The sequence below is a fragment of the Peromyscus maniculatus genome, chromosome 20, assembly GCF_049852395.1.
Source record: "Peromyscus maniculatus bairdii isolate BWxNUB_F1_BW_parent chromosome 20, HU_Pman_BW_mat_3.1, whole genome shotgun sequence".
Taxonomy (NCBI): Eukaryota; Metazoa; Chordata; class Mammalia; order Rodentia; family Cricetidae; genus Peromyscus; species Peromyscus maniculatus.
In genome coordinates, this window is record NC_134871.1 from 8448227 (window position 1) to 8472608 (window position 24382).

The following is a 24382-nucleotide window of genomic DNA, read 5'->3' on the forward strand; positions in this document are numbered from 1 at the left end:
ACATACTTGTGAACACAAAATCAGTTGAGAAATAGTCCTTAACAGAAAGAAGTCCAGCTTTGAAAACCCATCTTCATCACCTATTTGAATTCTATTTATAAAAACATGTATTAGCTGGGCAGTGGTGGCACATGCATTTAATCCCAGTACTCAGGAGGCAGAGCCAGGCAGATCTCTGTGAGTTCAGGGCCAGCCTGATCTATAGCATGAGATCCAGGACAGGCACCAAAGCTACACAGAGAAACCCTGTCTTGAAGGAAAAAAAATATAGGTGTTGAGGGTTCAGCTTAGTGGTAGAGCACTTGCCTAGCAAGTGCAAGGCCCTGGGTTTGGTCCTCAGCTCAAAAAAAAAAAAAATGAATTACAGGTGTCATGGTTAATCATTGTCACGATTACTAGATCACAAAAGAGCTAGGTGAGGTGCAGCTCTGTAGACATCTGTGCAGTTGTATCTCTAGACAATTAACTGAGTAGGGAAAAAAATCTTTAAATATGGGCAGCAGCATTCTATGAGCTGGAGATCCAGGTCAGAATAAAAGGAGAAAAAGAGAAAGCAGCTGAGTGGCAACATTGCCTTTCTCTCCCACTCTGCTTCCAGGTCAGCTGTGAAGCCAACAGTTCTCCTTTGCCGCATATGCCCACTGCCGGGATGGACAAAGTAACCACGGACTCAACCTCCGAAACCAGGAGACAAAACAAACCTTTTCTCCCTTGAATTGCTTGTGTCTGGCATTCTATCACAGTAGCAAGTAACTGATCCATTGAGGTTACAATGTTACCAGATAGTTATTGTGTACTTGTGTGTGAGGATGGGAGCTGAGAGGCATCCTGAAGAGCATCCCTGTGGTAACAGTCCCTTAGCAACCACTCTATGGCACCCCTGCTGTACCTGTGTTCTTTTCTTCCTTTGGTCTTCACAATCAGTACTTCCCAAACTCCAATTTTACAGGAATTCTTCTGGGATGTTTTTACAGTTCAGATTGATTCGGAAGTTTAGGGCTGGGATCTCATAATCTGTATTTTAAATAAGCTCCTGGGAAATGCCATGTGCATGCTCAGGAAGCTTTCGTGGGGAGGGTGATAATGGTTTCATACATTCTACAGAAGAGAAACTGAGGCCCTAGGAGGCTAAATAACCTGCCCAGATCTCATTACTTGTAGCAGAAGTGGAATTAGTGCTCAAGAAATCCAATGCTGATTCTCTGTGTCTCCATGACAATCATTCAATTCCCCTACATGCCCTGCCTTGAATAACTTTATCTGTATAGTAGAAATATAAAGCATGAGAATGAAAATTTCACCTACAATTTTATACCACACCTTTATGTAATGACAAATAAATCTATTCAATTTATATTTATTTGTTATAGTTTATTTTCACAATGTCTAGTTGACATTTTGATGTGTAATTGCTAAGTATCATTTTATAAAGTTCATTAATTATAACTTATTCCAACAGGCACAAGTATTGTATACTCAAGCATATTGTATCTTTACAGGGTCCATGGATCAAAAGTATTTATTATATATCGAAACATGAGTGGTAGGGGTTTTTGATATTCTGGAAATTTTGGCATAAGGCAAATCAGTCATGATTGAGCCGAAGAGTCAGACCTTACACTTTGGGAAACATTATCTCCTCGATGAGAAGAGAATTTATCAAGTTCAAAAATTAAATTAAACCAAGTCTTTCACACAATCCTAAAGCAACATTCAGCACTACATATTTTTAACCATCCATGTGTAAAAAGTTCCTAAAGCTCCAGATAATATAGTAGATTGTCTTACCTGAAGCTGGAGTCACGAGCAGTTTGTAGCCACCAAATTTCCCTCTTGGAGCTTTCCATGAAATCTGTATACTGTCGTGGGATATTACATTGTATCTTAACCTTGTGGGTGGAGCCACTGAAAAGGAAAAACAAAATGGTTTAAACATGAAAACAATTAAATTAAAAAATCAAAGCAGCATGACCAAACTATACAAGAGTTCATCAGACTTGGAAGGTGTTCTTTCTACAACCCTAGTCATGAATCAATCAGTGTGCAAGACAAGACAGATTAGTGAGTATGTTCTTCTCCCAAGGGACACCCATTTGTCAGAGACAACCAGTCTTGCAAACTGACTTCATCATGTGTCAAGGATGCATTTTCCTACTTGGGACATGAAAACTTCTCTACCTTACTGGGATCATCGAATGTATGACTTCAAGTTTTCCACTGCAGCAATCAAATGTTTTTGATTATATAATTGAGGAAACTATTTTGGGCATATTACGGTAATACAATATTCATTCTGAAACATTTGAGAGGGGCTGGAGACATGGCTCAGTGGTTAAGAGTCAGCACTGCTTTTGCAGATGACCCAAGTTCAGTTCCCACCTGTGTCGGGTGGCTCACAACCACCTGTAACTCCAGCTCCAGGGGATCTGAAGGCAGCTTTTGACCTTGACAGGAACTTGCACTCATGTGTATACACACACACACACACACACACACACACACACACACACAATTTTAAAATAATAAATAAATAAAATATTAGAGATAGTGATCATAAATTCAGGGTCAATGCAAGGTAATTGTGTTTTTTAAGCTCTGATCTACTCTTCGGGAGAAGCTGGTTTATGCAGATCAGGTGTGTTGCACATGATAATGATTTGGGCCATAGTATTTGATCTTTTGAAACATCACAAAGGGGTTTAGATCCCTTAACTTTCATGTAAGTCATTAAAACTTCAAAATATGTTTCAGATTCTGCAAATGCCCCAAAGTTTCAAAAGAAGTCCTTTGGCATGGACATTTTTCCTATATAATATCTAAATAAAGTTATTCATTAGCAGAATTTCAGGACTCATCACCCACTTTGTGCCAGTCTTCTTTTCTCTACTTTGGGACCCAGCGTTGAGGAAGGAAACAGACATTCATAAAAGGCATGAGGCATAATACAAGCTCGGACATGAGTTTGATTTCCAGTTCTGCCATTGATCAGCTAAACAGCCTGAATCCCAAGGCCAATTCTTCCAAAGCCAGTTTCCTTATGCTTTCTCCAAAGCCTAGATTCATTGATACAATATAATAGATAGTCAATAAAAATTTCTTCCTCTTCCTCTCCCTTTAGCTAATGATGGAGTTTAAAAACTCATTTAAATGCTCACAAAAGTATGTCACTAGGCTGACTTTAGGATAAAGGAACCAAGGAATAGCTGCTGAAAGCCTTATTCAAGTTCACACACTGGGAAAGGACAATCTCTGGCCCAAGTGAAATCTATACACTGCTTCTTGGTTAAAAAAAAAAAAAGATCCATATTAACAAACCACCCTGCACTGAGCTAGATAAACAAAGAACTTACTACTTGTCTTGTCAGTTTTTTGGTCCACTTGATACAAGCTAGAGTCATTTAGGAAGTGGGGATTCTCAATTGAGAAAATGCCTCCAGGAGACTGACCTATAGGAAGGTCTATCAGGCATTTTCTTGATCAATGATTCATGTGAAAGGTCCCAACTCACTGTATACCACCTGTGAGCTGGTGGTTCTGAGTTCTACAAGAAAGCAGGCTGAGCAAGCCACAAGGAGCAAGCCAGTAAGCAGCATCCCTCCATGGCTTCTGCTTTAGTTCCTCTTCCAAGTTCCTGCCTGGGTGTGGTGATATATTGTTGTACTCCAATAAAATTTGCCTGAAGATCAGATGACAGAACCAGCCACTAGATTAAACATAGAGGTCAGGAAGCGGTGGCACACACCTTTATTTCTAGCACTCAGGAGGCAGAGAACCAACTGGATCTCTGTGAGTTCAAAGCCACCCTGGACTACATAAGATTAATCCAGTCTAGGAGAGAGACAGAGACAGGCAGTGGTAGCACACACCTTTAAGCCCAGTACTTTGGAGTCACACACCTTTAATCCCTGCACTTGAGATCTCATGCCTTTGCTACCAGTATTTGGAAAGCACACATGCCGTTAATCCCAGCACTAGGAAGGTTGAGATAGGAAGTGAAATGGCCGAGCAGAGAAAGGCATATAAGGTGTGAAAAGACAGGAACTAGAAAGCCTTCCAGCTGAGGACTCAGAGACATTCAGTCTAAGGATTCGTGCAGACAGGATTGGCTGAGAAACTGTCGAGGTGAGAAGTGGCTATGGCTTGTTTCCACTGATCTTTCAGCATTTACCCCAAGATCTGGCTCCAGGTTTTTATTATAACACCATTTAGGATTCGTGCAACACTTCTGGTACCTAACCTGACTTCCCTCAGTGATGGAGCCATGACCTGAGAGTTCTAAGCTGAAATGAACCCTTTCCTCCCCAAGTTGCTTTTGGCTGTGGTGTTTACCACAGCAACAGAAACCCAAACTGAGACACTTATCTTAACTATCCAAACATGTGAAATCAGTGAGCCCTGACGGGATACTGCTCAAAAACATTATCTCTTTAGACCTGCCTTTAACCATGAATAAGTAGAGAGGCCATTCCCAGCACAACAAAAGCATTAGTTTTATAGTTTCAACTTGATACAATGGGAAAAAAGAGTTTACATTTTTCTGGCTAATGGGAAAATACAAATTTCTCACAAGAACAACTATTTTAGTGCCCAGAATTTTAATGAACAAAGAAGGTGTTTTTTTCTAAGTCTTCAACTCAAAAGCAAAAATCTCTGTGTAGCTGCATTTTTATTACCTGTGGGAAACATTACAAATATGAATTAAAAGTCTGAGAAAGCCTTGCTGAGTTCAATCACATCAGTGGGTTGGCATTTATCACCGACAAGCTTTCGCATGAATGCACTGGTGAGGACAACCTGACCTACCTGGGACCCATGAAATAAGAAAGGACAGCCGCAGAAGGAGGCTTTGATCTAAACCAACTCTAAGCGGTACAGGGGACTCGGCTGGCATGCCAGGTGTGCTGAAATCTCAAGGAGAGCCAAGACGCTAACAGCACTCAGGATTGTTAGGCTAGACAGTAGACATCTGCAGAAGATTTCCTGCGTAGGCCACTGTTCTTTGAATGCTCTGTGAGTCCCTGGGCCTCAGCATCTCTTTAGACAACAGCTAACTTTCTAAGCTCCCAGCAGAAAACAATGGAAACAGTTATGAAATGCAGATGGTCATCTAGAACCCAAAGCGACTTGTCTTCCATTGACCTCAAGGGCACAAAATGTGAGGCAAGTAACACAGCGAAGTCCAGCCAAGGTCAAGTCTTTAACTTACAAATAGATCATATGACCACCACCCCATGATGACCGTGAAAAGCCAGATCACATCTAATGCCAACAGAAGCATAAATATTCTGACAATCACTAAGACAAAAATCCTTGGATAGACATGAAGCACACACTTTTGCCTTTGGGGAGAAACACGGTGCAAAGACTAAATGCTAACCAAGAAGCAGTTCTAGATTTCAAAGTCAGCTGCCTCCTACCCCCACCCCCTGCCTTTGGAAGGCACTGGGACTTGAGCCAAAGCAAGGGCAAGCAAAATTGACAGAAACTCTGTGAAGAGTCATAGAAAAATAATTGCTCTTATCTCACACAACAAGAATTTCTGTGTGGATTTTTTTCTTCCCTCTGCAAGCACAAAGGACGTGCTTTCTCTTTCATATATGCTGTCCTTACCAGCAAATGCTTGAATGAGCATCATTAAAAAGTTCATCTGTGTCAGTTCAAATACTAATCTTCCCAAAAAGACAAAATCAAGTGTAAAGTTTTGGTTGGGGCACACACTGGGAGCGCAGAGGAAGCCAACAAACTCTTCCATGGTGATATGAGATTAGGCTCAACAGAAAATATTTGTGTGTACATGAATGTCACCCCAAAGGGGAATGAGGAAAGCTATCCACTTTTATCTTCTCTTTACTGAGGCGTGTTACTAAAAGCATGGAGGGCTTTGTCTTGCTGTGTTGCTCTGTGCTTTGTTTAAAGGGAATAGTTTAGCAGTTTTTCCATGGGAATCTATGGGAGGAAAGTCATTTTTATATTATTCCATAATCTACCTGCTTATTCAATGGATAATTTTCTCCTGTTTCTTCTCTTCCTTCTCATAGGACTCTCCTTTCTCTGTCTCTCTCTCTGTCTCTGTCTCTGTTTCCATCTCTCTGTCTCTGTGTTTCTCTCTCTGTCTCTCTGCCTCTGTGTCTGTCTCTATCTCTGTCTGTCTCTGTCTCTCTGTCTCTTTTTCTCTCTCTGTCTCTGTCTCTCTCTCTCTGTGTATGTTTCTCTCTCTCTCTCTCTCTCTCTCTCTCTCTCTCTCTCTCTCTCCTCCCCTCTTTCTCAACTCAGTTGCAATATGGCTGTTTTGACAAATGATGATTTATGTAAAGATTTATGGCTAATGATATATTTTCATCAGTTGTTTCTAACACTGTATTTTACACTGGGAGGCAGCCACAGATATTTTGTGTATATGTGTGTGTCAATGCCCAGGACCACACCCCATCTTCTTACCTAACAGAACTCTGGTTTTCTTCCACAGAGCACCATCACCCCTCCCACTGAACAAGATAAACTATCAATCAGCCGCACTCTCCAGGCTTAGAAATGCAAGAGCACCTGAAGGCGGGTCAAGCAGGCTTCCCCCAGGAATCCAAAACTCAAGTCCAGTGAGGAAAGGAAGGACAGTAGCTGAGTGGTTTCATCTCAGTGGCATGCTTGATAGGAAAAGATAGCTGGTCCCTAGGTGAGAATGTCCTAGATTTCAGCAATTCTCTCTTCCAAACTTGAGAGTGGAACTTCTATTTTGCTTAAATGATCTGCCATGTTATCTACTAGTAAATACATTTTAAATTGGCCAAAGAAAAATTAATTTTTTGCAATCAAAAATATCTTCTGATAGAGATGCTGCAAGTAGAATTCATAAGTGAATAGTTTTCTCTTTAAAACATAGTTTAGAGACATTTGTGGTGACACGTGACTCAATTCCTAGCCCTTGTGAAGCTAAGGTGGGAGAATTATGGGGTGTAAGCCAACCTGGGCGACATAACAGGATCCTGTCTCAAAAACATAATTTATGATGCTAAATTGATGAGATAACATGATTTTTATTCTTTAAAAAAACTTTAAAAGTAGAGAAGTATTTTGGCTATTTTTCTAAAATATCTGAAAAAATTCAATTTTTTTATGTTATTTATTGCTTTCCATTAAATGTATCACCCATTACTATTGTTTTATGTATAGGAATAATTAAATTTTGAGGAACATTTCATTGTGGAACATGCTAGTAGTTCTTTTTTACCTCACTTATAATACAATATGTTATAATTTCATGATCCATTATAAAGATGATGAAGACAGCAATATGGCAAATATTTTCAATTCCCAAATATGTTAGACTACTCACAACACAAAAATGTATGTGCTCATGAGCTAATGTAGGGGTCTCCATAAAGATTTATCAAGCCTCCATGAGAAATCTTCCATTTAATGCCTTGAAGGATTTGTTTTGTTTTGTTTTTGAGATAGGATCTTATGTAGCACAAGACCGTAGGTCAAGATGATGAATTTTTGATCCTCCTGTCTCCACGTACCCTCCTATATCCCTTTTAATATCAACTGTATCAGTTCCCTGTTACTGCTGCAAACTTCATGAATGTATGGGCTAAAAATAGCAAGTGGGGGGGCTACAAATGCCACCGTGTCCAGCCTGGGAGCTTTATAAGTGGCAGTTAGTTGACCTCCATGAGTCTTTCTTTTAACCATCCTAAGAAAATATTGCTAGAAACCAGTGTATAATTACTGTGAAATTCTGACAAAGTGTGAATACCACCCTTCTATCATTACAAGGTGAGCAGACATCCTAATTCCCATTTGCATGTAACTCATCCATGAGTTCTGGAAATCAGGAAGTGAACACGTTTGTGGTATATTATTTCTGACCACAATGACTATCTCTCCTATTTTCAATTTTGTTCCAAGCCAGTTTCACAATGTCTACATGGCTTTTCAGGGTCATATCAAAAAAAAAAAAAAAATGACCAACTCATAGGAGCTAACTACAATACAGCTCATAAAAATATAAAATCAACACAGTAAAGCGATTTGGATGTTTTTCCCTTGCTCAAACTCAAGCATGCAACTGAGTGGAAATAATTCAAGCTTTCTGGAAGTTTTCGTGTATTCTCAGACACCAGAGCCAGTGACATCTAACGTTTTTCTTACTTGGACTGCTTAGCATGCGGCCACAGTCTTGCATCCCTCCCTTCCAGACACTGCAGCTCCCTGACTCTCCTTGTAGTTTCCTTGATCTCCTCCTCCCCCTCCTCTTCCTCTTCTTCTTCCTTCTTCTGCCTTGGACACTTTCGATCAGCCATTTTTCTTCTACTGAACTCTTGGCCATCCTTGCATGGAGCTAGCCTTCTCTAACGACACCTCTAGTGCCCCCAAAGGTCTCAAGTCCTAACTGCAAAGTACAACACAACTCAAGTACAAACTCCACTGTCCTAAACTTTTTCCTATAAACTCCATCGGCTGCACACTCCCAACCCCACCTGTACGTCTCCCCAAACCCTAAAACCCCACATATTTGTCTAAGGCTGAACTCAGTATCTTCCACTTACAATTCCTCCTTCGTCTATTCTGGCCAACCAATGCCCTCTAAGACTGAAACCTTCTCTCGTAGCAGAGACACAGAGCACTGCTTTTAGTGAGCTCCGGTGACAAAGCAGTTGGGATGCAAACATACAGAAGCAGAAACAACACAAGGGGCAGAGCCAGCTGTCCCCTCCTCTCAGGTCTCAGTAAAGGAGCCTCAGAGTCACCTCGTACATTCCCTCTCTTCTGCCTGCCTGCACACCTAATCGGCAAACATGCCCCATCTCTTCTCCCTCTCATTCCTGCAGCCACACTTTTCTCCCCAGTCACATTGCCTCCTTCAGTCATCAATGCTCAGTCTATGAACAATTTGGTATTTTAGCAGCCTGACAGCCCTGCCTGTGCCTGAAACATATGAAGCGCGAGCACAGGTCGTGTTGTTCTCAATACTACCATCTCTGCAAAATAAAATTATCTGAAAATCAGAAACAGTTCAAATGTCCATTTAGTCTCCAGCTTTTGCTCGTTGCCACAGCCCCATGGGATATGCACTGTGATTATCTGTTAGGACTTCTATCTACCTAGTGGCCAGTATACTTCTTGATGAGGGGGGTGGGATGGAAAGGCCTTACTCAGGTTCTCAGCTTAGTTCTTGAACCACAGACACACAAAATGTGCCCCTCAACTGTTCATTTGAGACAGAATCTGGCTGACAAGGTGAATCTGGTAGTGCACCTTTGAAGATATTGCATAGAGATGTCTGCAATCAGTTATTCCAATCCACAAATGAAGGTTCTAAATTAATCCAGACTGAGGTGGCATGGCTGAACATTTCAGTGACTTGTTCCATTCCTAAGGACCTGTGTCTTGCATCATGGAGTTCAGGGAGTAAGTTGCCTCTAAAAACATACTTTCACCAATGTAAATAAGACAAGCAGACCCTGCCTCCTTAACTGCTCACTATGTGTTCAATGAAGTGGTTGAAAATATGGCCATCAGTCCCAGGTGTACAACAACTATTTGAACATGCAAGAAGTCAAGTTCCATGCCTTTTTAAACAGGTAAGTCACTTTGAAAAAGCAGGGTATGGTGGTTCGTGCATTTTACTTTTGCAGTCCTCAGATCCACATATGAGACACTAACATTCCTAAAATACCTCGTCACGTCTGTACTTTCTGCTCTAGTGATATTTCAACAGCAGCAGTTAAGTTTCTGTATTACCATGCATTTGTCTAGTTATAGTGGTGTGTGTACACACTGTGTGTGATATGCACTGACTTCATGGACAGCACAATCCTGTGTAGAAGGCCAGACAGTAGATATGTTTGGCTTTGAAGAGCCATAGTCTCTGTCACGACTACTATCTTCTGCCACTGTGACATAAAAGCAGCCACCCACAATATGTAAACAAATCCGTGTGTAATAAAAGTTTATCCAAACAGACAGTGGGCCAGATTAAGCCCATGAATGGTAGTTTGTCAACTACAGACTTTTAAGAAAGGGGTTTTAAAACAGTGTAGATCTTGTTAATGCAAAGAGTAGTTTCACAAACTCTTTTTTCCAGAGTCAAAATAAAGTCACATATTACTGGCAACCTCAACTAGACACTTAACAATCTTAAACTATGCTCAGTTTTAAGAAAGGGACTTTTTTAAAAAAGGAACCAAGTTTAAAGTGATATAAATATACTATAGGTCCCAGGTAGGACAGCATACAACTTTAAGCCCCGCACTCAGAAGACAGAGGAAGGTGGGTCTTTGCAAGTTCTAGGCCAACATGGTCTACACAGAGAGCTCACAGCCAGACAAGGGTACACAGGGAGAACTAGGTCTCCAAAAAATAAAATAAAATAAATGTGTTATAGACTCTATGAGAAATAAGACAGGGATAAGATGCACATACGTATATGCCGTTGCTACTTATTAACATATCTGATCTGGCAACATGCAGACTTGGTTTTCACAGATTAAACTGATAGTTTTTCAGCACCCTCCTTAATCCACTCCTCCAAATGGCTCTGCCCAGTTTCTGGTGACATGGTAACCCTGTGAGCGCTGTGTTCCATTGCAACAGTTGATAAAGTAAATAAAAGCTAATGGAGTTCCTGCCTGGAAACACAGTTGTACCAACCGAAGATTGTGAGAATGAAGACCCCAAAAGTCTAGACTCCCGGGTTTTTCAATTACCTTGACTCCGGACGATGGTGCAGAAATAAGCAACCGCCAAAAAAGCCAGAATCAGCCAGTACCGCATCTCGCGCTGAAAAATCTTCATTTTTTTTTAATCTTCGAACTTTTACATGAGGTGCAACCGCTGTCTGGAAACAGAGAGAGGGTGGAAAATCAGCATATTCTGTCATCCAGGGGAAGCACAAGGACCATCGTGGCATAGCGCTATCAGGAAGAATTAACTCCCTACAGCGTTGGGGACTTCCTTCTCAAATACGAACTGCAGAAGAAAGTTCTTTTCCTCTGGAAAACTCTGTATTGTAGACAATTGGGAGAGCTGGGTGTGGTGACATACACCTTTAATTCCAGGACTCAGGAGGCAAAGGCAGGCGCATCTCTATAGGTTCAAGGATAGCCTGGTCTACATAGTGAGTTCTGGACCAAACAGAGATACATAGTGAGACCCTGCCTTAAAGAAAAAAAGAAAAAAAAAAGAGGAGGCATTAAGATTGTAAGTGCCAGAGGTGATGAGTGATGGATGACTCCAAGCAAATAATGTCTTCAAGACACAACATACTAAAGCACATATGAACTCTCACAGAGAATAAAGCAACATGTACAAGGCCTGCCCAGGTTCAAGCCAGATGGAATCACAGCTCTCAGAGGGGCTGGTGGACACAGAGTCCTTCCCATCACCAAGAAGCTATCTGTAATTAACACCTGCTGACTACGGAAAATCAGTTTTCTCCAGTGGAGTTTCAGGGCAGGTCCCATGCCCAGAAGTAGTCAGCCAACACAAAAAGAACCTCAAACTGCTAATTTTGTAGACATTTTGCTTCCTATTACTTTGGGTACTTCTTGTCTTTTCAGTCTTTTGCTTTTGTTTATTTTGATTTTTGTTTTTATGGAGGCATGTGTGTCTGTGTCTATGTGTCTATGAGTGTGTCTGTGTGTGTGTGTGTGTGTGTGTGTCTGTGTCTCTGTGTGTGTGTGTGTGTGTGTGTGTGTGTGTGTGTGTGTGTGTGTGTGTTGGCTTTTGTTGTTGTTCTGTCTTTGTCTGTTCTTTATAAAGAAAGAGGAAAAGAGCATAAAGTTTGGTAGGGAGGGAGGTGGGGAGGACCTGGGATGAATTGGGAGAAGGTAAAACATGATTAAAATATATTTTATGAACAAGAAAAAAACTTTTTTCAATAAAATAAAAAAGAAAGAGGATGGGGGCATTAGAACAGGGTGAGATATTCAGGCTAGACTGTGAGTCTCTTCTGTAAGGACGAATATAAACTGAATAGTCTGCATGAAACTGTCTTTTCCAGTTGTGTGTCTGTCCTCTGCCTATCACACTAAGGTGAAACCTTGCCTGCCGCCTTACGTTACCCACAGGACACGAATGAGTACAGCCTTTATACTGGTGATCAAAGAGAGCTTGCTAATGTGAAGTCATTGCTCAATTTTCTCCTCATAGGTTGAATAATCTCCAATCCTTTGATCTTTTCTCACGGCTCTTTTTGTTTCTAATATATATGAATCAAAAACTCTTCCAGATATATTTCTTTCAATGCTAGTGAAAGATGAGGAACAAGAACAGAGTGAGAAGGAATGTAGAGACAGGAAGACAACAGGAAAAATAAAGGGCAGGAAAAAATAGAGAGAAGGGATGGAGGGAGGGGAGAAAGGAACTATGCTTGGTATTAATTGAAAAGGTCAGTCTGCTGACCACAATCCTATTTTAAATTATTACACTAGAGAAATTCTGAGTTCTTAGAGATTAAGGTGACATTTCCATAGCCATTGGCAAGATGTCTATGCTCCTGAGTTAGCTGTTTGAAACCTGGGACTTATGCAGGGACGCTTGGCTCAATCTGGGAGGAGGAGACTGGACCTGTCTGGACTGAGTCTATCAGGTTGATCCCAGTCCTCGGGGGAGACCTTGATCTGGAGGAGGTGGAAATGGGGGGTGGCCTGGGGGGAAGGGGAGGGGGCCAGGAAGGGAGAGAACAAGGGAATCTGTGGCTATTACGTAGAACTGAATAGTATTGTAAAATAAATTTTAAAGAAAAGTTGAAAGAACCAAAAAAAAAAAGATGTCTATGCTTCTATAATAACCTCCCTATGCTCCCAGAAGTAGCCATAATTAAACTCATTGGTTAAATATTCATAAGACAGGAATGTAGAAGGGGACTGATTGGGTAGAAGGAGAAGATCAGTTAGAGTGTTGAAGGGATAAGAGAGTGTAATGGGGATATAAATGTGATGGAAATAGGTACAGTTATGGAAACATCCTAACAAAATCTTTTTATATGTTATTTAAATGTACTTTTAAAAACTGTAAGAAGATGTCAAAAGCCTTCTCCTACTGGACATCTTCAATCATCTATCCACTCACTTTATTCCCTCCTCCATTTATTATATAAAATTGTTCTTCATAAGAGCAAAGGTAACTTAACAATATCATAGAGTATCCGATATATGAATATATAGCTGGGCAGTGGTGTTGCACACCTTTAATCCCAGCACTTGGGAGACAGAGGTAGGTGGGTCTCCATGAGTTCAAGGCCAGGCTGGTCTACAGAGTGAATTCCAGAACAAGCTCCAAAGCTACAATGTGCTTATCCCTTAAAATATCCCTCCTTGCTGGTCCTGTTTTCTGGCTACATCTCTAATTTGGTGATAAAATACCCTGACCAAAAGCAGCTTAGGAAGAAAGGGTTTATTTAGCTTACAGTTCTGGGTTACAGTTGAGCATTTGGAGGCAGGTCTAGGCAGGAACTCAGGCAGCTAATTCACACCATTTCCTCACCTAAGAGCAGAGAGAAAAGGATGCTCTCTTGCTGCCTGCATACTCTTGTCTACCTTTCTCCTGCCCTGTCTAGCTCAGAACCTCTGTCTGCCTAGAGAACATTGATGCCCACAACAGGCTAGGTCTTCCAACATCCATTAGCAGTCAAGACATTCCCCAACAGATGGACCTGACCTAAATAATCCCTCAACTGAAGCTATCTTCTTAAGTGGTTCTACATTGTAGACACAGGCTCCCAGCCCTAACCAAGAAGCTATCTACAACTGATACCATTGGCAAAGGAAAATCAGTTTTCTCCAGTGGAGTCACATTGGGTATATTGATCACACTTTCAGAGCAGGTCCCAAGTTCAAGAGTGAATGAGCAACACAAAACAAACTCAATGGTATTTTTATGGACTTTTGTCTCCTTTTGCTTTGGATTTTTTTTAATCTTATTGGTCTTCTGTTTATATTTTTAATTTGTATAAGGGAGTGTATATGTATTTCTTTTGTTTTTGTCTGTTTGTTGTTTGTTTGCTTTTAAAGACAGAAAAAAGAACATGAGCTTTTGTGGATAGGGAAATGGGGATGATCTGAGAGGAACTGGGGTAGGAGAAAAACATCAAAACCTGTTATATGAAAATATTTTTTCAATAAAAATAAACAAATAAAAATCAGGATTTTAAGTACAAAAAAATAGCCATCATAGATCCTAAAAACAATGTTTTTACTATAAGAAAACCTAAGAATATAAACTATTTGTCAGTATTTGAAAATTTTAGGTTATTTCCAAAGTTCTTAATGTAAACACTGGAATAAACATCCTTACTGATACTTATGGACTTTCACTAGATACAAGATATGGAACTGCTGGGTAAAACAAGATATACATTTTGTTTTGTCTTTTGAGACAGGGTCTCAATAGGTCATCCAGACTGGCTTTGAACTAATAACCTTCCGGCTTTCGGGCCCCAAACAGTAGGATTGCCACCTTGCCCCTCTAAGATAAGAGGTTTTTTTTTTTAACTAATTACACAATGCAGTGTGGACAGTTACACTGATTTTTTTCCTCCCACCAGCACCTAAGTACCACGCTGTATCACTCCTACCATCAGAGGGGTTATATTTGAGAAGTAAATGTGATTATGAGTCTTGTTTTAATTTGATTTCCATAGCCAGTGGATTAGTCACTTTTGCACAGCTATAACCAAATCATCTGCCAGAATAACTTAGAGAAAGGAATTATTTATTTCTGCAAATATATACATATATATATAATGAATTCTTTTGATAACACTAACTTACCATTGCAGTCTAGACCTACAAAAGAGAGTTATTGTTTTTTAAATATCCACATAACTATAGTAGCCCTGGCTTTTGGACCAGGCCATTTTGAAATAGAAATAACAGATCCTGCCCCATCTTTGAAAAAGATTTCACCAACTTATACTTAGTGACTCCACATTTGATCTCTTAGTCATTTACGTTCTTGAGAATGAGAGCAGCTGAAATCTCCATCCCTCCAGGTCCTAGGAAACTAGTTAAATACAAGTCGGCTGCTATAATGCCAATGAATTGCTGAATGTCTTAAGCTTTAAAGTGCTTGCATGTCCTCTATTGTAGATGTATGTCCAAAAAAGACAAAAATAAGCCAGGCAGCAGTGGTGCACGCCTTTAATCCCAGCACTGGAGGCAGAGCCAGGCGGATCTCTGTGAGTTCCAGGCCAGCCTGGTCTACAGAGTGAGATCCAGGACAGGCACCAAAACTACACAGAGAAACCCTGTCTCAAAACAAACAAACAAAAAACAAAAACAAAAGGACAAAAATAACACCAAATCAATTAAAGTCACCTAATTGCAACTTATAAATTAAAAGATGGTTCATTAATAACAGTTGCTATAACTTTTCTTGAAGAGCAAAACTGCTGTTTTCTAAAATTTTTTAAAATATTATTTCTGTGTGTGTGTGTGTGTGTGTGTGTGTGTGTGTGTGTGTGTGTGTGTGTGTGTGTGCCATTGCCCTCAAAGACCAGAAGAGGGCATTGGATCCCCTGTAGCTGAAGTTACAGGTGGTTGGGAGAGGTCCCATGTGTGTGCTGGGTTCAGAAAGCTCCAAGAGCAGTAAGTAAGTGCACCTAACCTCTGAACCAAATCTCTAGCCCATCTAAAGTGTCCTCCGTCTTCAAACGAAGAGCATGAGTTTGGTTGCTTTTTTTTTTTTTAACATAGTTTTTTTTTTTAATTCCTTTTTCAATTCTCCTTATGAAGCCCAGGCTGACCTTAATCCTCTTTCTTCGACCTCCCGAATGCCAGGAACACAGGTTTACATAAATTTATATAAATTTCTCTGGTATTTCTACTTTGAGGTCCTTGATAGTGGGACGTCTGGATAAAATCCCTGGTGTAGTTGGAATATACAAAGAGTTGCCCTCTATGTCTCCTAGGTTACAAAGCTTGGCAAGAGACTCTGGCATGTGAGTGTTTAATCGAACACATGTTGCTTATTCAGTCGAAAATGTTTTAAATGGCTCTCATGATACTTCTTCCAGGCCTGAATGTTCTTATTTTATATTATTTATTTAATTTTTTTGAGACAGTTTCTCTGTGTAGCTTTGGAGCCTGTCCTGGAACTCAGTCTGTAGACCAGGCTGGCCTCAAACTCACAGAGATCCACCCCGCTCTGCCTCCCGAGTGCTGGGATTAAAGGCATGTGCCACTGCTGTCCAGCCTGAATGTTCTTCTGAAAGATGCGAGCTCAGTCTTTGGAACAGATCTAATCTAGCAAGGCACGTAACAACCAAGCTTTAGGTTAGAGGCAGGGATGGAAGATAATCTTTCATCAATTCTGGAAAAACTTCATTAAGTGAGAGAGAAGGTCCCTAGAAGTCTTAGCCCTCTCCAAGTCTATAAATGCCATAGATAGGTAAGAGATCGGTGGCGCCATCAGGTAGTGACTATTGACACTAAAGCCCCATGACCTCCTTAGAGGAGCTTCCTAAGGTTAGACTCTTGCCTCATTTGTGGGGACACCTGGGACACGGCCTTGTTAGTGGCAGCCACAAATGGTCTCAAGGCTCTGCTGAGTTTTGCTGGATAAGGAACGTCAGGGTCAATTGGATCTGAGTCAGGACTAACCTAGGGATTTTCTTCCCATTTTTGAGGCATAGATCTCATCTTGCTTTTCTGGCTCCTTCCAGACCCTCCAGGGTCATTCTCCTTTGTGATCTACTCCAGAACCTTACAGATGAATGCCTTTTCATCATGGGACTGAAGATAAAGGAGGAGACATCCTGCTTGCAGCACTGTCTCAGAAGAGCCTTAGAGTGAACCTCCGCTTCTCCAGTTAGACAGGGGGAGAGATAGGCTGCGATGCAAATATTGGGGTCCTTATCCCATTGAGAATGCCGCTGGGGGAGGCAACTGCTTTTTGCACACTTCCCACAATGAATGAATACTTTAGCGATCACACATCCCAAGGGCCTTCTGCTCTCCTGAAGCAGTGGCACATGCTGCCAGAGTGGCTTCTCTTAAGATTGCACAACACACAAAAGGAGATCCAGGAGAAGGTCTCAGCTTGCACCGCCACTCGGGAACTAGCCCTTTGCTTACTAATTGCTCTATCCAAATTCCCATAACAGTGACTTAGCATCCAAGGTTTTGAAGACAAAACCACGTCTGCATGAGGCAAGACTTGGGCAACGATTCATCTCCAGGATCCCAAGATTCTGTCCATCTGGGTGAGCCTCCTGCACAGAGTTCTGGCGCCAGAGTCTAGTCCTGGACTGAATTTGTGCTGCCCATCGGTGCATTGGCTTACCACAGGACCTTTTTCAACAGCTGCCAATCAGCGCGCCCCCCCCCCCTGCCCAGTGCAAAGCCTCCTCTGAGGAGCTTCCTTCCAGACTCACGTATCTTCTTGCACTAGCATAGGATCATTTTTACACTAAAATTCCAATGTGTGCAGCTAAATTTTCAAGTTATGTCAATAGCTAAGGTTGACATAGTTTTCTTGAGAAATCTTGGTGTCAAGATTATTCCAGCTTCTTAAGGAAAACTGGAGAGCGTCTATTGTCATCTTTGTCCTGTCCAGTGACTTGCTTCCCTTCTTGAGGCTGTTTCATGCACAACCTTTTCCTTGTTCTCCTTTTCTTTTGTTTTCTATCTAGTTAAATTTTACACTTCTTGGCTCTGATCTGGATATCTCCCCGGATTTTTTTTCTTCTTATATGGATTTTCATGTTTGCTCATACACTGTCACATTATCTCAGCTCCAACTGTTTCTTTTCTGTTTATAAGCTCTAAATCAGTATGTTTCTGACAAAAAAATACACAGGCTAAGGATATGTCCAATTTGCAATTTTTAAGAACAAGAGTCTGATAAATTGTCAAGTCTATTGCTTTTTTTTTTCCTTTTTCAGTTTATTTCTGCATTTATCAGTAATGGTTGTTTTCTGTTTCAACTTCTGGTTGATAGCAAAATGTTCTTTTTTGATGTTCATTTATTGTTTTGTTTAATCCTCCATTGATGCACCATTATTCTTTCTTTGACAGCATCACGCAAGCTTTCCTTTCCCTTTTAACCCGAGAGTTACTTTGGTGAATGCAATAAAATATAAATCTTCCTTGGAGTGGTGGTGCAAGCCTACAATCCCATCACTTGGGGAGCAGAGGCTGGAGAATCGAGTGTTCAAGACTGACCTCTGCTAGAGAGCAGGTTTGAGGCTAGTCTGAGCTATACGAGGCTTTGTCTTCAGAATTAATAAAATACCATAATTCTATAAACTGTTAGAGTAGTATAACTCATCTACACTTCAGCCTCACTATTCTGGTTTTATGTCAGAATGATATAAATATATCTCCCAGATATAGTGTATCTGGAAGAATATATAACTATTTTCTTTGTGCAATTCATTCATAAAGAAACCATAGAAGAGGTGGAATATTCAATATCTGTACAGCATTTGAGCTTGAATTAATTTATTACAGGTTAGCTAACTAATCCAAAGGGATTGAGCAGCCCTTGTGTGAAAAGATTCCAGTAGGCAACCTCAGCCTACTCAGATTAATATATCCTCAAAGAAAACTATAGATGAAATATTCATTCTAATAATTCCTTCCCCGAGCATGGTAACTCTAGGTTTCAAGTGAACAAGTCAAGGAAAGAGACCACATCTGTCCCATAGGCTCTTTCACACTAGGTTATGCGCATCAGGTTATGTGAGACTGTTCTAACCCAGGAAGAAAAGGTCCCTTCTCCAGCCATATCAGGGCAAGAGCCTTTTGTCTGTTTTTATCAAAGCATTGCAGTTCCTGTGTCTTGGTGCTGACTGACAATAATTAACATGTGGCATTGGAAGTGAATATTTTTCAAACTGTTTAGCTAATTAAGTACCTACTGCACTCCTTTTATCAGTTTGGGGGTAAATGGTTTTATTTATAAGAGTGGAAATAAAGCTTGTATGCAGAGCCTATCTTTAAATTCTTTTTGTTGTTTACTTTAAGTTAGGGATTAGCAAGAGCATCTTAATTTTCCCAAGCTTTTCTGCCAAGTTGCCAAACTTCTGGACAGAGAAGTAGAGCAAGAAAAGTCTCAATTTCTGTTTAAATGCCATGAGAAATTTTTACATCTTCAAAAATGTCAAATCTTCATTTGTTGAAACTTTGCCCAAGAGTCTGAATAAACAAGTAACTCTACTTTTATTTTTTTCTTTTTCTTCTTCTTCTTCTTCTTCTTAAATACACCATGTCAGAAATGGCTACTTAATTCTGAAAGCAGAAGGTACAGATCAAATTGGGGGAGAGCTGATATTGCGTAGCATAAGTGTGGTCAAAACATTGTCATAACCTTACAAACAGCCTTAAATTAGCCCGATCAGTGCTAATTCAGCATGCTTCTTCTAGTTTGTGTATTTGTTTTATCAGATCTCATTTGTGTAGTCAGGTTTAATAAAGAGCAAAGACCCAAGTGAAGCCATTAACCAGTGCTTACAGACTCTCAAAGAATTCTCAGCTTAGCATACAGCCGGTTTTATCAAAAGTCCTTCAAATGTTTATTCAACAGTTATATCTCTTGCCACTTATACATATATACAATCAAATCTTGAAGAGCATTCCCACCAGTCATTGTTTATAAACCCTACAAACTTAAACAGAATTGCTCTTAGCCACCTGGTATACACAGATGCTGGTGACCCAGGCTCTGAGAGAGACAGCTATTTATGGCACTGAAATTATCATTCCGACACTTATTGAGAGCCCTCTATATAACCAAAGTGGAATTCTTGGTACTAAAGAAGGTACAAAACATTATACCATGTGTTGCCCTTAGGGAGCTCACTTACAATTCCATTAAAAAGCAAGATTGAAAGCTAAATGCAAAGCTAACAGAAGCATGAATTGGGATGAAAGGAACGTTAGCACAAGATGGACGGCATGTCAGCCATTCCTTGTTTCTTTGTCAATGATATATGTAAGACAATGTCTGTCTCTGAAAATGAAATCATGACATTTGCAGGAAAATCAAAGGACTTGGAAAATACTCCATCCAGTAAGACTCAGAAAGACAGATACTGCATAATTACATGTGAAGAGTAGATTTTAATTTTCATATATGTGTGTGGAGGGTGGAGTATGGATCATAAAACCAGAGAGAGAACCATGAAATGGGAAATAATGTCTTAAGAATGGTAGGTAAGAGCCAGGCAGTGGTGGCTCATGTGTTAATCCCAGCACTCAGGAGGCAGAGGCAGGCGGATCTCTGAGTTTGAAGACAGCCAGGTTGACAAAGTGAGATCCAGGACAGTCAAGGCTACACAGAGACACCCTGTCTCAGAAAAAAGAAAAAAAAAAGGAAAAGGAAATGAGAACATTCGGGCTGAAGAGTTGGCTCAGTGGTTAAGAGCCCTTGTTCTTGGGAAGAACCAGACTCAGTTCCTAGCACCCACACATGGTATAGACATCCTCGAAGGCAAAGCACTCATCTGAATAAAATAAATCTTTAGAAAAAGGGTAAGTAAGAGGAGAGAGAAATGGTAATAGAACATATATGACTTGAAGGCAGGAGGGGACGGGGGGAAGAAGGGGACCAGCAGGAGTATGGGGTGGGGGAGGGGGACTGCAAAAGGGGACGAAAATGCCGGGCTGAAAACCATTGCCTGGTACACTCCTTTTTAAAATCTAATGTCAAAAGAAAGATGATCACCCTACTACACAGAGAGCACTCAGAGAGTTCTCATTCTGGCCCCTGGGCAGCAGGTTAACGGAGAGGAAACGGAAGTGGTGATAAGCAGTGATTTTGCTACCTCGGCAGACGCTAAAGGAAGAAGGCAAACAAAGAACCTTCTATCTCCCTCAGACTAAGGGTGTAAGGCCAACTTGGCAGACAGGTTGAAGCCAAAACTGAGGATGCAGATAATTACAAAGGCAGCCATTACCGCTCGTGTCAACTACTGTAGATGATTCGGAACACATTCCTATCCATTTTTTTTTTTTAATCTCTCTCTGGATAGAGCTCTATGCAGGTTAAAATGATCAGCTTTCTGATGATGTGGCCACCTGACCCGAGAGCCATTCACAGGTTTCTTAAGAAAAAAAAGGGGGGCTGGAGAGATGGCTCAGTGGTTAAGAGCAGCACTGTCTGTTCTTGCAGAGGTCCTGAGTTCAATTCCCAGCAACCACATGGTGGCTCCCAACCATCTGTAGTGAAATCTGGCGCCCTCTTCTGGCATGCAGGCAGAACACTGTATACATAATAAATAAATCGAAGAAGAAGAAGAAGAAGAAGAAGAAGAAGAAGAAGAAGAAGAAGAAGAAGAAGAAGAAGAAGAAGAAGAAGAAGAAGAAGAAGAAGAAAAGAAAAAGAAAAAAGGCTTTGCAGTTGTGGACAAGTTTGTGCAAAGAAGCCTTGAAGGAATAGACATATTCACGTGAGCATGTTTCAGGCCCAAGAGAGCTAAGAATAAGAGGTGTGTAACAGATGTCTTCATGTGTTATATTTAAAGAGCCTTCATGCAGAAGCTAAAACTGGATTCTTGGGCGCACCTTCTAAAAAGAGAAGGTTTGAACTGATGCAAATCCAAAGTCTAACAATGAGACTAGTTTACTTTCCTCCCTTAGAAGACTGGGATCACAATCCGAGTGAGTTTTCCAACTTGGGGGAGCGTGACAAAATGGTTTCTAAGATGTCTGCCTCAACTCCACTTTTCCAATATTGTTTGTCCATCATTTTCTGCTTGATTGTTGTAAGGGTTCCTTTGTGGTTTGTGTGGTATTGTTTGTTTGTTTGTTTGTTTAAGACATGGACCTCAAGCTGAGGAGATGGCTTGTAGGGCAAAGCATTGCCGAGTATAGGGACTACAGTTCGGGCGCCCACATAAGGGCTCAGAGGGTATGACAGTGGCCTTCAATCCCATCTTGGGGAGAAGGAGAGATAGTGGAACCCCAGAGTAAGATGAAAAGATTGAGTAGCTAAAGCCACAAGATCTGTGTTCAATATATCAGGTACAGAATGATCAAGAAAATGCCTAAAGTCAACGTTAGACCTGTATACACACATGCATGCATGTGAACATACACACAGGTGCCCACATATATACAAACATGGATACACACATGAACAGGCATGATATACAATTATACACATTAAAAGAAGAAGAAGACAAATCCTCACATGCACACAGGCCGACCTGATCCGGGAATCCTGGGGTAAGTCCCTCTGACTCTAGGCTGTGTTGAGTTGACAATTAAAGCTAACCTTCACAATGCTGCTTCCAAAATGTCAAAGAACTGCCCTGATTTCTTCATGAGGGATGCTTTACCAAGAAAAACTAATCTCATCTGGGGCTGACAACACTTTTGTGGATGGCACCATCAACCAGCTCACCAGAAACAGCAGCTCCTCAACTAATTTGGTGGCCTTAGAAATTCTTTACCTTTCTGGATGTTGGAACAGGGAGACCTCTGGATGACATTTTAAAACATAATTTAACAAAATCAATACATACAATAAGCAATCAATAAATACTGATTAATTATCAATGAGTGATTAGGGATAATGCATGTACAGTTCAAAGGTGAATATGTTTCACAATTTACAATTGGCTTCGGGAAAACAGTGCTTAAAACTAGCAGGCACCTGCCAATTGTGAGCCTCAGGGCCAGATAACCCTGAAAAAAGCTCAGTTTTCTTCTCCAATCACATAGGACTTCCCAGAGGTGTCACTTTTTGCTAATTCGTCCTATGAGGTTAGTAACAGCTTTGTGAGAGAGTCAGTTGTACAAGAGCCGATACAAATCAGAAGTGCAGCCATTCTGTGGGTTGGAGAAATAGCTAATTAGGTAAAGGATCTCAGTTCCTGCCCCAGAAACCACATAAGAAAGTCAAGCATGGTAGCATGTGCTTGTAATCGCAGTGCTGGGGAGGCAGAGGCTGGAGGATGTCTAGCCAGCCAAACTAATGTAATTGATGAGCACTGGGCCAATGAGAGACTTCATCTCAAACAAAAGTAAATGTAGAAGGCTCCAGAGGAATAACATCTAAGGTTGACCTCTGATCTCCATGCTCATTCACTCCTGAGCATATACTCATTCATACAAGCACATCAGAGAGAGAGAGAGAGAGAGAGACAGACAGAGACAGAGACAGAGACAGAGACAGAGACAGAGACAGAGAGAAACTACAGCTGCCTTGACATTCTTAAACTAGATGTGTAAATTTTGAGATAGAAGCCAGAGCCATTCCAGAAGCACAGCAAATTAGTGACAGCTACTTGACACAAGAATGTCCCATCATCTGGCTTTTGTCTTTTCTCACATCTTGCTTTTTTAAGGACTGACAGAGCTCCCCCACCAAAGAAAAGGGAGCTTACCTTCATCAAAGCCTATGACTATCCTCAGCAGATTAGCTCACTCCACACCTCAGACATCTCCATTCAGAAGGGCTTCCCTGGTCCTCCCGCTGAGAGCCAGAAGGCTTTCCCCTGGTGCCTGCGATGCTAACCTTTGTTTTCCTGCTCTATATGCTTGTCATTGAACTGTAGTTATCTGCTGCATTTCTCTTTTCAAAAATGCATTATGCAATGATGTATTTTGAATATTTAGCATGGTGACTATACACAGCAAGATGGTGAGCTGAAGAGGAAGACAATCAAATTCTTTTTTTTTTTTTAACCTCAATTCAGTGTGCTCCTCACCCCAAAGCAGAGACAGAAAGCCATCCAGGAGCATCTCTTTATTCAATAAAGTGTCTCCTGACTGCCCACACAGACCTGCCCTAAGTCATTCTGATGGACTTAGCAACGGCTAGCAGTAATTCCCACAAGCAGCTCAAGTAAAACCTGGGAGAAGAATGAGATGCAACTCCCTAAACATTTCAAGTTAGGGACATCTGCCAGGGTAATTTCAGCAGCCACTAACAGAAAGAAAAAAAAAATGCGAGATGACAACTGATTTAGAACCAGGCATGGTGGCTTATGCCTGTATGGCCAGCCCACAGGAGGCTGAGACGAGAGGGCTGCTGTGAGTTCGAGGCTAGCAATAGCTGCATAGGCAGCAGCAGAGGGGTTACACAGTCTTAAAAGGAGGCAGGCAGGGGGAAGAAGATTGCTCAACAGGTAAAAATGTGTGTTGTGTGTTGTGCCAACCTGGTGACCTGAGATCAAGCCCCAGCACCAACGGTAAACGGAGAGGTCTAACTCCAGAAAGTTGTCCTCTCACCTCCACATGGGTACATGACAGATGTACACACACACACTCCTACATACACAATATACATGCATACAAGCCCATACATACACAACACATAGGGAAAAGAGAGGAAGCCTGGAAGGGGTGCTGTGGATTTACATTTTTCAACCTTGATGGAATTTGGGTCTCTAAGCGCCACACTATGGCTTGTACTCTTGGCTCTCATAACGCCC

The 24382-nt window shown here is 41.1% G+C and overlaps 1 protein-coding gene across 6 annotated transcripts in view; it reads right to left on the reverse strand.

The window, feature by feature from the left end:
* Positions 1 to 24382, reverse strand: part of Col14a1 (collagen type XIV alpha 1 chain) — a 201637-nt gene that overhangs the window by 172644 nt on the left and 4611 nt on the right. For 4 of the 6 annotated variants that reach the window (XM_006982385.3, XM_076555765.1, XM_016000928.3 and 1 more), the window contains exons 2-3: positions 10707 to 10837; positions 1789 to 1905 (exon numbers count right to left, since the gene is read on the reverse strand). In XM_006982385.3, coding sequence (XP_006982447.2) covers positions 1789 to 1905; positions 10707 to 10794 — 205 coding nt within the window. In that variant the 5' untranslated portion in view covers positions 10795 to 10837. The remainder of the gene's footprint in view (positions 1 to 1788; positions 1906 to 10706; positions 10838 to 24382) is intronic. The other 2 variants (XM_076555764.1, XM_042264652.2) reach the window with 1 other exon arrangement.